At 43.5% G+C, this 14452-nt stretch overlaps 1 protein-coding gene across 6 annotated transcripts in view; it reads right to left on the reverse strand.

The window, feature by feature from the left end:
• Nucleotides 1–14452, reverse strand: part of kcnq1.2 (potassium voltage-gated channel, KQT-like subfamily, member 1.2) — a 211859-nt gene that overhangs the window by 177146 nt on the left and 20261 nt on the right. For all 6 annotated transcript variants that reach the window (XM_061821697.1, XM_061821698.1, XM_061821695.1 and 3 more), the window contains exons 4-7: nt 5738–5864; nt 4413–4491; nt 4245–4341; nt 1743–1883 (exon numbers count right to left, since the gene is read on the reverse strand). In XM_061821697.1, the coding sequence (XP_061677681.1) occupies nt 1743–1883; nt 4245–4341; nt 4413–4491; nt 5738–5864 (444 nt within the window). The remainder of the gene's footprint in view (nt 1–1742; nt 1884–4244; nt 4342–4412; nt 4492–5737; nt 5865–14452) is intronic.

Raw genomic sequence — 14452 nt, forward strand, 5'->3', positions numbered from 1 at the left:
CTTGAATTGGCGCTCTCAAAGGATCCCGAGCCGGAGATGCATTACAAACAAACTATTTGGGATGCATAAATGGGAGGGAAAGCGCCGGTAAAGAACATTCTGGGGGATTCCTCTAAAGCAGGGTATACACACACACACACACACAGCGATTTTTAATACGTGGGTTTCCTCCGCTCACACCAGTTTCCTCCCACATTCCAAAAACAAGCATGCTAAGGTCGTTCCTGTAAATTGTCCATTGTCGTGAACGTGTGAATGAAATGTTGTCTTAAAGGGAAATTCCGGTGGTTTGGACTAACAATGTACCCAATAGGTCATGTCATATGTACTCTACCTTGACAATGTGATGTTAATCCTCTTCCATTTAAAGGTCAAGTGTCAACCCTATAAGCATTCTAAAATAGATATTGTTATGAAAAGTACATACAACGTTATTTACTTCAATGTCTACACGAAAAAATAAATATGATCTTAGAGCGCGTCATCCATGCGCAAAGTTGCGGAAGTTTCATTCGACATCCAAGTGGTCGCCATATTGGCTGCATCTACTGTCCGTGACGTCACCCCAGACATTCGCCATTGAAAACACGCTGTGGCCCCCACTATGGGACACGCCCCTTCAGACATGGAAGCTCTTTTCGAAGAAGGGAACATCTCACAATCGAGGGAAGTGTCTGAGGCAATATTTCCCTATTGTTTCGAGCCATATTTAGATGATACGTGATTATGTCTAACTAACGACAGACTCCCAGACAGTTTGTATGAGCCAGCGGCTCGTGGGACACGGCGCCGACGGGCACATCGATGCATTTAGCAGCTCCGACTTACAGACGAGGATCTTTAGGTACGTTCTGAACGGATTACGTCCTTCCCCCAACTACTGTTTTTTTTTTAGTAGACACTTGTCATTTGGAACCCACGAAGCTCTCGTCCTTTGCACCCGTGCAAACCATTTTTCACGACGAACCGGGTCTCTTGGAAACTTATGAAGCGTAACCCCATCCTCCCGAGTCTTCGAGCAATATCCAGCAATGCAACGAGCTTCCATTTTGGCTAACACGAAGGAACGCCAAGCTAGCTTCCTGCAGGTAAAACTAATAGAAACAAACGAGTCCACTTGAGGGCGGTCCTGCCATGTACGTCACTTCCTGGTTCTTCTCAAAACAAATCCCTCGAGAGGATTTTCATGGCGGGAGTTACAAAAAGCCATATACGTCAAAATCATGTTCTATGGTGAAAAAACACATGGGCCCATATTGACTGACGTTTTTTCATTAATAACATACTAAAAATCATCCATTTCATGACACTTAACCTTGAAATGATTCTTTTTCTTTCTGAGTAGAACATCGCACCGAACATTTCGCGGATTATTTCCAATCCTAACTATGGCAAAGTTTAGCGATACAGTAAGGCGTGTCCGATCGTGGCGGTAACGCATGTGAAGTTGCTACAAAGTGGCGAGGATTTCTCTGTTTGCGGCGCCCATTACGTCTCATCTGACTTGCCAAAATGGCGGCGCCCATGAAAATCCGCCGTTGCTGATAAAAATCTTCTCAAAACACCATTAAATCGGAGAGGATTAACATCACATTGTCAAGGTTGTGTACATATGACATGACCTATTGGATACATTTTTAATCCAAACCACTGGAATTTCCCTTTAAGAATAAGGAGTATAGACGATGGATGGATGGTGTCATATGTATGTGCCCCAGTTTTCTCGCGGCATGCTTGCTTACCACGCCCCACCAGAGGGCATCGGCATAGCTGGAGAAGCCCGTCTTGCCCTCCTCGTCCACGGCGTCCTTCTCCGCCAGGTAGACAAAGTAGGATGAGAAGATCAGGCCCAGGAAGCCGATGTACAGGGTGGTGATCAGCTCCTGGAATGGATCCGCGCCGTGAGTGGCACGGCAAATGTTTAAACACATCACGCCGGGAATCCGCGGCGATCACGGCCATTCAGTTTTGCGCAAGGCAGTCTGAAACGGGACCGCTGCGGACGCCGGGAACAGGGTTTAAATGTCGCTCAAGTGAAACTTGACACTTTCAGGAATTAATTATTTGATGTTCCACAAGCCAGTGGCACGGTTCTGACCATTCATCTAATTGTCTGATTATCAGAAGTTGTGTCACGGTGCAAAACATAGACATGAAGAAATCACGTCGCCGACGCTCCAATTTTGTGCAACGTCTTCAAAAGAAAACGGCAACACTGCACTCTTTTGATGCAGTTGTCAATATCCTCCAGCCAAGTTTTTCCAGCGTACCCATTTATCCTAAAAAGTCATTTGATATCTCACAAATTGCGCTCGGGGAAAAAAAAAAAAAAATTAACCCAGCATTTCCGCTAAGCAGAGCGCATCATTTCATAAAAGGATCATCTGACAAAAAAGCGGCACGGCGACTGTAGATCTTAACACGCCATCCTTCCTCCGCTTGTGGCGCATCAAAGAGAGATAAACGTCGGGTCCGATCTCAGTGTTCAGCCATCGTGTACCGGCCCGTGAAAAAGGCGATAGCGAGCCGGAACGAGACGACGAGCTTGACTCTCTTCTGCTTTATTCTCTGCTTTATCCTTATAAAGCCTGCACTGCTGCGGATTCCAGCATTTTGTGCACGCGTGCTCGTATGTTTTACTTCCCCAAAAAGGCACCGCCGACATTTACAAATGAAATTAAATCACTCGTTTGACATTTGTTTTTAAGCTCGAATATAAAATGCATTTAAATAGTTTGAGGATCATTATGTGTGGTATACTTACGATTTAAAACACTGATTCTCGATTTTCACACCGAGCACCATCTAAAAAAAAATAATACTTTGCGCGCTAGGGATAACTTAATTACCAACATTTAAATCAAAGTTGGTCCAGCGTAGTAGGTCTAAGGCAGGTGTGCCCTGACTTTTTTTACCCCAAGATCTACTTTTCAAGCAGGCAGGCGGGCGGATGATGATGTTCCTAAACCGTTTTAAGGTTAACGTTATGTTGCCTCCTATATTTAAAATACAGAATTATTATTTTTTTTTGTGCACTGTATTGTGTGTGCTTTCATCCCGGTTCAGGCTGTGCCAAGGTGGAATTTGAAAATGACACCCTCTTATCCAGCACTTTCTACTTTGGCTTCTGACCAGACCTTTCCCACTCAGAAAAGCGAAAATCTCGTCCAGTATCACCGCTTTTCCTTCGATTATTCACATACTCCGACAGTCATTGCATCTTAAAACAACAGCATTTCTTTTTTTAACTTTCTCCATTAATATCGAAAGTAAACATAAGCACCATGTCTAGCTCGTCTTTGCTCTACGTTGGCCAGACTGTGTTGCTAACTAAAGCGGCGGTGGTGGACGCTGTCATTATAAAACACATTGATGGGCTGCATAAGTACTGTAACATTTGTAATTATGAGCATACGTCTTTTAGAGCGGGGGTGTGGGGGGGCGCAGGTGTAAGCTAAGATAGGAAAAAGAGCGTGTGGCAGAGCAGCAGTTGTTGTGAGAGAAAGTACAATTGCACAGGAATGCACACAATCCACAATTACGCACACGGAGGTTAGAGGGAACATTGGTTGACGTCTTTTTTTTTTTTTTTTTTTTTTCTGGCACGCGGCCCCGCAATCGACCAAGGCTGAATCGCGATCGACCAGTCGACAGATTGAGCACCCCTGGTCTCAAGGTTTTATTTAAAATGAAGCAGATGAGTTATTCCTAAAAAGTCTCTAAGTATAATATGATTGCAATCCCCTGTAACATTACACATTTTGTAAATTAAAACTTCACCTGAATGTAGGAAACTATAAAAATGTACTTAAATACTAATTATATTCGAATGTAGTCCACAAAAGCGTTACATTAACATTTTTACCAAATGTTTGAAAACAAAAAGAAATGTATTCTATTTAAAAGTGAATTACCACCAAACTATATGTAAGAAATGTGTTGTGGATTACAAAAAAAAGGTTAAATACGGTCTAACATTTTGCACAGTTTCAACATTGAATTGATGCATTCGTTCACATACTACAACAGTGAACCCGCTTATTGCTAGTTGGCGCGTCAATTACTATTTTTTTCCCTACCCGCTATTCGCTGCAGGGTTTGTTCGCTGCCATTCACGAATAAATGCGGTTTACTAATTTGAACAATTGTTTTGTGATGTTACCTCATCAAGGAATAACCTGCCACATTTGTCTGACGGGCAAACATTTAAAATTTGTGCCGTTGTCGCGTGGTTTGTAACGCACCTGCCGATGGATGAAGACCACGGATCCCAGGAGCCTCCACGTTCCGCCCTGTCTGTCCACGTGTAGCATCCGCAGGATTTGCAGGAAACGGATGCCCCTGCAACACACACATCTCAGTTTTATCCCTCACCAGATAGCAGTGAGGAAGATTAAAGCAGTTGCGCCTACCTGATAGCCGATGTGGCGAAAACTTGTCCGTTGGAGCCCACGGCGAGCACAATGATGGAGGCGATGACCACAATCAGGTCTGGAAATAAGAGTGACATAAAATTAAAAAAAAAAATTCTCTCTATGGTCATTTTATCCAGTAGGGAGAGTGACAAAAGTACTCACAGACTAGATTTGACTACAAATACCGGTAAAAGTCTCAGTAGACAAAGTCAAGGCTCAGGGGCCACATCCGGCCCGCCCACATGATTTTATGTGGCCCGTGAAGGCAAATGTAGACTTTCCATTTCCATGTTTCTAGTAAAAATCTGTACCAAAATTTCAAATCGTCATAGATCATAAATGGTCACGTTAGGATATCACGAGCATTTTTGTGTTACCAAACGTGGATAGTTGAAAAACACGTTACCCTTGATTTCTGATTCTGGTTCATGAATTGATTATGTGAACATGATGAGACAATTAAACATTTTTGTTTCACCGTCAAAACGGCCCCCTGAGGGAAACCCGAACTACAACGGGGTACAACGCGAGAAAAATGCGTTTGACACTGCTGCGGAACACTATAAAATTAAATAAATATAATGAATACTCTTCTTCTTCTTCTTTTCCTTTCGGCTTGTCCCGTTAGGGGTCGCCACAGCGTGTTATCTCAGATGAACGCATATTTGCTTGGCACAGTTTTACGTGAGATGCCCTTCCTGACGCAACCCCTCAACATTTTTTATAATAAATAATAAATAGAATGAAAGAAATTTTTAAAAATTGAAATTTTACTTCATTAAATAAAAGGATCTGTTTTGATGATTTCACACAATAAGGGGGAAAACATTTGACAAGAATTGGAAAAAAAGACCTAGCTAATATTAACTCAACTTTTATGTGATCAAAACAGGTTTCCAGAGGTTCGCTAAGTTGAACTGACCAACAAAAAAATGCTAAATGAGGCAATGATAATAATGTAAAATATATACTGTACCTTATTTGTATACTGTAAAAGTCTTTTTTGATTTTTGGAAACACCAAAAACCGTGACCCCCCCAAGACCTCAATTAGCCAAGAGCTCAACTGCAGTTGACTTTCTCTCCATATATATTTACGTCTTTTTTAACATTGTGTCACCACCCTCTGAGGTTGAAAAATCTAACAGGCCCATTTTGATGAAAAGAAAAAAAAAAAAAAGTACAAGTCTTTTGTAGAAGTAGGAAGCACAATTCTAAAAATAAATGGCCCAATATGCAAAATACCTGAAAATTCCACTTGCGTACAGTAAGAAAGAATTTGTACTGTTACTTCCCACAAGCAAAAGAAAAAGCTCGGCGTACCTATGATTGAAATGGGCTTCCTGATGAAGCGGAGGCGTCCCCTGATGCCGGCATATTTGCTGCGACAGCCGGCGGACCACAGCCGCACCACGTACTCGCTGCCGAAGAACAGCACCAGCACGATTTCCTGCGGAGCACAAGGCGACCGGAATGGGACACGGATGCAAGACGACGGGATGCGCGCGAATAGATGAGGCGACATTACGCAGTGAGCCCGGCATCATCCGTCACCACGTTATAAGCAAGATACTGACAGGTGTACCGGGGTCAGAAACACCGCGGGGGTCTCGAGTAGAAAGCGGACCACCTGGGGGGAAAGAAGATGGGGACTTGATAGCGAGGCTGGTGAAAGCTCAAAGCCAGCTAGGGCCAAGTGGTGGAATTCACCCGCTGAAAATCTCGACTTGAAATATTCCTGGACATCGCTTTATGACCATACACCAAGTACATAATACATATACTGGACGCAAATATGTCCATATCAAATGTGTGTGACGCCGATAACAGCTCCACATTCACAGGGCCGTATTTAGTGGTTAGCGCATTCGCTTCCTGGTTCTGAGGGTTCTGGTTCGAATCCCACCTGTGTGGTGTTTTGTATGCTCTCCCAGTGCTTGTGTGGGCTTTCTTCGGGTACGCCGGTTTCATCCCACATTCCGGAAATATGTTTCCTAGATTAATTGAAGACTAAATTGTCCACGGTCGTGAATGGTTTTGTGTCGACAGTGGAACCACGGCGAAAACTAACTCGTACAAAAATCAAAAGCATATTTCCCATGGGTAATAATGTAAATCCAGTTATATTCTGTAATTTTGTGTAATTATAGCTTTATAAACAAAAACAGTGTGTAGTATATACAATGAAGTGGATAAATGAACATCACTTTAAAATGTATACATTTTTTGTTGGCCTGAATATAATTTCTGTTCTTCAAATATTTTCAGTCAGAATAATTTGTGGTTACTTTCAGTGAAATAATTTCAGCTAAGCTTTAATTATGTAATATTGAGTAGCCACAAATTGTTTATTATATGTATGCTGTGGATGATGATTATATTGCATTCTGTGATATTTAAAAGGAGGATTTGAGGTTTGCTACATAGTTGATACGGCGTGATGACGTAATGAACAGGAAGAAGAACGAAGGTCAGACGGACAAAAATATGGACGATTGGGCGAAATATATATATATTTTTTTACCATCATCGACATCATTAACATCACCAACATCCATCATCATGCGCGATCCTCATCATTTTCTTTGTATGGTTGTTCATTCACCTGGATTTGCTGTGTCCATTCGACGTGGAAACCATTTTTTTTTTTATTTTATTTTTGCTATTTGAATTCATGTAGGCGGCATGGTGGATCAACTGGTAAAGCGTTGGCCTCACAGCTCCGAGGTCCCAGGTTCAATCCCGGCCCCGCGTGTGCGGAGTTTGCATGTTCTCCCCGTGCCTGCGTAGGTTACCTTCGGGCACTCCGGTTTTCCTCCCACATCCCAAAAACATGCGACATTAATTGTACACTCTAAATTGCCCCTCGGTGTGATTGTGAGTGCGGCTGTTTGTCTCGTTCTGCCCTGCGATTGGCTGGCGACCAGTTCAGGGTGTACCCCGCCTCCTGCCCGTTGACTGCTGGGATAGGCTCCAGCACTCTCCGCGACCCTCGTGAGGATGGATGTACTCAAGTAAACTGTTTCTTCGAACAAACCACCTGCGTCCTGGATTACTTTTGTTTCCTCTTTTTTTTTTTTTTTTTTTTTTTTTTTTGTGCAAGTAAACAAGGAATGATGCGTCAAGATTAGCCCGGTTAGGAAACTACATTATGACCTGTCAAAAAGAATTTTCTAGAGCGTTTTAACATTGAGTAAGGAGTCCGTGTTGCTGATTTCTTTTGGGGGCGGGGGGCGTTCCAAAGCATGAGATACACTGTATATGCAAGGCGCAGTATCCCACCACATCTTGTATACATGAGATTGTCTCAGTACACCAAGTACACAAGACACAGTGTCAGTACACCATGTACATCAGTAAGACGCTGTTGTGTACACCTCGCATGAAAGACAAGAGGTCGACCAGAGGTCATTTGAAGTCCCCAAAATAAAGCGGTTTTCATACCAAGCTCCAATCGCCCCTTCCCCCCCTGCATTGTTGCTTTTCACTTTGCCGCGTTTCCCGACGTGACATGTTTTGAAAACCCACGATGTGCGAATTAATTAAGTCGGGCCGATGGAGATCGTGTTCCTCGCCACCGAGTATGCATAATATTTAGCCACCGTGCCGTGAGCTCGGGCGTCGGGGCCGTGTGGGTGGCCGTCGGGTACTTGCGGAAGGGCCACCCCTCGCATGAAACTCGATCCCTTGAGCCCTGCTGCAATAACACCGCACCGCGGAGCCCCAAAACAATGACCTGTCAATCATAGCCAGCCATATTTTGACAGGAGCCCTATTCTTTTTTCTTTTTCTTTTTTAATCATCAGAAAATGTAGGAACTAATGTAATTAAGTACTGCTATAATAATACTTGGTGTTTGCAGAGAAAATATATTGATTATATTGAAACAGCTGTGACTGTTGTATGCATTATGTGGTGTAAACTTCTTTTTTTTTTTAACTTTGATTTCGTTACATTTTCATTCTATGATTTTAGCACTAAATTGAAATCATCATTGTAGATATGGTCGCGCAAAAATAGGGTCAAATTTGTTATTGTATACCAACCTTACAAGTCGCAATGGCACCTTGTGCAAAAATAAATTAATACATTTTCATGACATTGAAACAGGAATTTAGGACATGCAAAGAAAATATCCCATCCTTAAAAATGTGTTTTGCAAATAAATTTAACGTTCCATTTTTTTGTCAAAGAAATGTAGTCAAATACCCATCCTGAAAAAGATGATAAAATATTTTAAGATGAAAAAAAATACATAACTCCAATAACCAAAATGCATTTTCCCATAATTGACATCTGTATCATTATACTACCAATTACAGAATAACGTGCTTATTATGAAGAGATGCTTTTTTAAAGTAATTGATTAAAAAAAAAAAAAAAAAAACATTGATGTGGTCCCACTTCCTGTGAGCAAAAGCAGCCCCCCCAGAATTTCGACAAAATCTCAATTCAGCGGGTTGAATATCGACATCTGGATAATATTTGCGAGTCAAGGGTATGCAGTATGCCGCGGATTCAGGAAAAAAAAAATGTGAGAGGGGATTAAAATCATAATCCGATAAAATGGGTCACCCAGATGCTGGTCCCGTGTGGGTATTGGATACGGAGGACCTATAGTATGTTTACTGAAAACAGCGATAATCTGCTACAGCCAGATGAAGATCATAGAGGGGAAGGGGTGGGGGTAAAAAGTGATTAGAGAGCACGGTGGATCAGCCGGTAAACTGTTGGCCTCACAGCTCTGAGGACCCGGGTTCGATCCCAGACCCGCCTGCGTGGAGTTGGCATGTTCTCCCCGTGCCTGCCCAGGTTTTCTCCGGGCACTCCGGTTTCCTTCCACCTCCCAAAAACATGCAACATTCATTGGACACTCTAAATTGCTCATAGGTGTGTTTGTAAGTGCGGCTGTTTGTCTCTAAGTGCCCTGCGAATGGCTGGCGACCAGTTCAGAGAGTACCCCGCCTCCTGCCCGTTGACAGCTGGGATAGGCTCTGGCACTCCCTGCGACCCTCGTGAGGATAAGCGGCAAAAGAAAATGGATGGATGGATGGGGTAAAATCCCCCCCACCCCACCCCAGAAAAAAAAAAATACACCTTTTCGAGTGCTTCCTTGTCTTTCAAGCCATGCCAGCTCACAATTATTGTGTGGATCTTTGTTTACTCAGAGGATATTCTGGCCGCTCCACACGGGCTCGTTTTATGAGTTATTGCATTAGAATATGTGTGCGTGTGTGTGCGTGTGTGTGTGTGTGTGTTGTGTGTGTGTGTGTGTGTTGTGTGTGTGTGGTGTGTGTGTGTGTGTGCGTGCGTGTGTGTGTGCGTGCACTTGTATGTGTGTCCTGGCCATGGCCGGCTTCGCTTGACTTTGGCAGCTGCGCCCCAAGGCCAAACATACTCAAGGACCAATGCCCCCGCCGCCACCGCTCCACCCATTCTGTGCCATCCAAAACTAGCAGCCTGTGATTCGTGCATGACAGCAGACCCTGAACTTTCTAAGTATAGCCATCGTCGCCAATCATCACCACGGTAACGCTCCCCCCCCCCCGACACACACACACATGCACCCAGACGATAAACCATTTATGTCATCATCATTTTATATTGCGACATGTTAAAAAAAAAAAAATATATATATATATAGATATAGATATATATACTCCTGCTGCAGAATGGCCAAACGTGTATGTTTTAAGGGCTTGGAACACACAAATGGGATAAGGACTACTTGTACTGTAGGTGGGGTGTGTTTCCAAAACTTTGTCACAAAAACTGTATAAACTGAAATGATGATTGTCTTAATCCAATCCAAAGACAGCAAGTAACAACCAGTTCAGGGTGTACCCCGCCTCCTGCCCGTCGAAAGCTGGGATAGGCTCCAGCACTCTTCGTGACCCTTGTGAGCGGCGAAGAAAATGGATGGATGGATAACAAAAGTGGATACGCACATTAATTATTTGCACCCGCCGTATAGTGGACGAGCAATTTATTGTTCTGCGTGTCATTACACATCGCTGGCATAGATGGAGGAAAAAAGTTCTATATTCCGAAGACACTTATCCTCAGAAGTGGCGTGGGCATGCTGGAGCCGATCCCAGCTATCTTCAGGGATGTAGTGCACACCCTGAACTGGTTGCCAGCCAATCACAATATCCTCACAATCACACCTAGGGGCAATTTAGAGTGTCCAATTTACATGTTTTTGGGATGTGCCCGGAGAAAAATCCACGCAGGCACGGGGAGAACATGCAAACTCCGCACAGGCGGGCCCGGGATTTGAAACCCGGTCCTCAGAACTTTGAGGAAGATGAACAGTTGTCCGCTGCCTCCAGAAAGATACATTATTTTTAAAATACATAATAATTGCCCAGGCAGCACGATGGTTCAGCTGGAAAGCGTTGGCCTCACAGTTCTGAGGTCCTGGGTTGAATCCCGGATCCGCATGTGTGGAGATTGAATGTTCTCCCCGTGCCTGTGTGGGTTTCCTCTGGGCACTCCAGTTTCCTCCCACATTCCAAAAACATGCAACATTAATTGGACACAAAATTGCCCCTAGGTGTGATTGTGAGTGCGGCTGTTGGTCTCGATGTGCCCTGCGATAAGTTGGCAACCAGTTCAGGGTGTACCCCACCTCCTGCCCGACGGTAGTGGAGATAGGCTCTAGGACTCCCCGCGACCCTCGTGAGGATAAGCAGCGAAGAAAATGGATTAATGGATGGATTATACTATCATGTTTGGTAACATGAAAATGTTTGCAGTAGCTCAACTTTATCATTTATGAAATGACAATTTGAAATTTTGTTCCAGATTTTCACAAAAGTCATGGGAGTGTATACACATGATTTGCCTTCGCGGGCCACATAAAATCATGGGGCGGTCCGGATCTGGCTCCCGGGCCTTGAGTTTGACACCTGTGACATAGACTCTATACCCATGTTTTGATATACTTGTCAAGATTGTTTTTCTTAAATCCCTGTGATTTCTGTGGAATCAGGAGAAATAAAACAAATATGTGGAACCTTGGACCAAAACTTCCTTTCTGGACTGTCGCTGATTTTTACTTTCCATAAAGAAAAAAAAAATAATCTTCCCCTTCTGGACATCAGAAATTGGATTTGAGATTTTATTGTCGGGCGTGTCCCGTGTTGCTCGTCGCGAGTCAAACACACACCGTCAGAAAAGAACACACTTGTCGATTCGTGTTTTCCATCTTTCTCATTTTTTTTTTTTTTTATTTTTAAAAAGTGTACTCTGCTTTATTTGGCCCTTCTCGGCTATAAATAAATGAATAACCATGACGGAAGGTCCTTCACAGGGCACTGGCCAAAAGTTTACAGAACACGGCGTTCACTCCTGTCCTCTGGCTGGCCTCGACAACTCAGGAGGAGGTACGTAAGCTGTGTGTGTGTGTGTGGGCGCAGTAGCTACGTGTGTATTTATACTTTATATTCCCAGTGTGTTGGCAAAAAAAAAAAAAAAAAAGAGGGATGATGCAAGCTCTTTGAAGTGTTTCCAAAGCAGCAGCCATCACGTCCTCCACCTGCTGTAAGATCCCGATTTATTGCATCACTAAACAGCCTTAATGCCCCCCCCCTGACAGGCCTTAAAAAGTCATTTTTACCAGCTCGCGCCACTCTCGGCAGTCTTTCTGTTGTTCCCGCGTTAATCATACACGCACGCACGCAAACTCGGGTTTTGTTTTTTTTTTTGGGGTCGCGGGCCGCATCGAAGTTACGGTTTAATCTCAAAGGCGAGTCGTGTACGGCAAATGTTCCGTCAGCCCCAACTTGAATTTGAAATGAGAAGTCATGGAAAAGTGTTGCTGGCAAATATGCAAGTAATAAACTATTGTTCACTGTGTGTTCAAAAGTTATGTTTTTGAAACAAAATGCTTGTAATAGCTGTGAAAACCAAAGCAAAGAAAATTTGGTACAGATCTGCTCCCAAAATAAAAAGGAACAAATCCATTTAGCAAGAAACATGAAAACACACACTACATAAACTTAAGAGACTTGTGTACGACAACACACGACACTACTCAACACCACTTGAGATCTTCTATTGCCACCGTGTGGTCATGAGCAGATACTGCATTCCCTTCATCAACCCATACGCCCAGAAACGCTTCAGGCTATCACTGTTTGATGCATTTGTGTGCCAATATGACATATGCGAACAACAAATCCATCCATTATCTAAGTCGCTTATCCTCACAAGGGTCGCAGGGAGTGCTGGAGCCTATCTCAGCTGTCAACGGCAGGAAGGGGGGTACACCTTGAACCGGTTGCCAGCCTATCGCAGAGCACAGAGACAAACAACCATCCACACTCCCGATCACACCTAGGAACAATTTAGAGCGCAGGTGTCAAACTCAAGGCCTGGGGGCCAGATCTGGCTCGCCACATGATTTTATGTGGCCCGCAAAGACAAATCTCGAGTGTCAATTTCCATGATTCTTGCAAGTCTGGACCAAAATTTCAATTTGTCACATATCGTATATGATAAAGTGTGGTACACCTTGAACTGGTTGCCAGCCAATCGCAGGCCACAGAGACAAACAACTATTCACACTTCCTATCACACGTAGGAACAATTTAGCGCATAGGTGTCAAACTCAAGTCCCTGGGGCCAGATCTGGCCCCGCCACATGATTTTATGTGGCTCGTGAAGCCGAAATCTAGAATGTCAATTTCCATGATTCTAGCAAAAGTCTGTACCAAGATTTCAAATTGTCATATATCATAAATGATAAAGTTGAGATATTATAAGCATTTTTGTGTCGCAAAAGGTGAAGAGTTGAAAAACACATTACCCTCGATTTCTGATTCCAAAACTAGTTCATAAATTGATGATGCAAATATGATTTCACAAACATAATCATAACGGCTCTCTGAGGGAAACCGGAACAACAATGTGGACCGTGAGAAAAATGAGTTTGACACCCCTGACTTAGAGTTTCAAATGAATGCACGTTTTGGGGGTGTCAGAGGAAACACCGGCACCCACAGAAAACCCACACAGGCAACGGGGGAGAACATGCCAACTCCACACAGACGGGGCCGGTGTGACTCTCTGAGCGCTCTCGGTTCTAAGAAGTCTCCTTGTGATTAACGCGCACGCACATATATTTTGTAAATTTCCGGCCAGTCTGAAACATCCCCTTCCATGCTTCAACATGTGCCATTCGACAACTTGTCGCAGGGGGTTCATGCTTGCTGTGGACGTCTCGGAACAACGAACACAGCGAACGTACATATATGTGTATATCTTTTTATCAACTTTTGTTTTAAGATTAGGATATAACGTATGTTAGCTCAATCTATGTAGAAGAAAGGGAACTATGAGACTGCTCCGTACCCAGAGTTCCCCTGTTATAACGCATGCGTTTTCATCACAAGGAGACTTTTCAGCACGGGGGAGCGCTCAGACCGTCACAGCGGGATTGAACCCGGGTCCTTAGAACTTGTGAGGCAGACACTCGAACCCAGGGGTGTCAAACTCCTTTTTGTCGCGGGCCACATTGTACTTACGGTTTCCCTCAGAGGGGCGTTATGACTCTGAAACCACAACAATCTTTCATTGGCTTATCATATTTACACATGACATTAATGAACTAATTTTGGAATCAGAAATCAAGGCTAATGATTGGTAACACAAAAATGCTTGCAAAAACTCAAGGTCAACATTTATGATACGACAATTGGAAATTTTGGTTCAGATTTTGACAAAAAAAAAAAAATCACAGAAGTTGATAGACATTTGCCTACGCGGGCCACATAAAATTTATGCAGCGGGCCGGATCTGGCCCCCGAGCCTTGGGTTTGACACCTGTGCTCTAACCAGTTGTGTCACCGCCCTCGTTAGGAAGTCACGAGACCTCGCAAAAATTTGCATTCACACTCGTGGACGATACAGAAAGCAGTAATCGGACAAAAGTTAGAAAGTAGTAAAGTAGCTGTATTGAGTGTCATTTTGTACTTCAGGTCAACTCCAAAAGGAGAGAAGAGAACTTTTGTTGTTGTTGTTGTTGTTGTTTTC

The sequence above is a fragment of the Syngnathoides biaculeatus genome, chromosome 6, assembly GCF_019802595.1.
Source record: "Syngnathoides biaculeatus isolate LvHL_M chromosome 6, ASM1980259v1, whole genome shotgun sequence".
Taxonomy (NCBI): domain Eukaryota; kingdom Metazoa; phylum Chordata; class Actinopteri; order Syngnathiformes; family Syngnathidae; genus Syngnathoides; species Syngnathoides biaculeatus.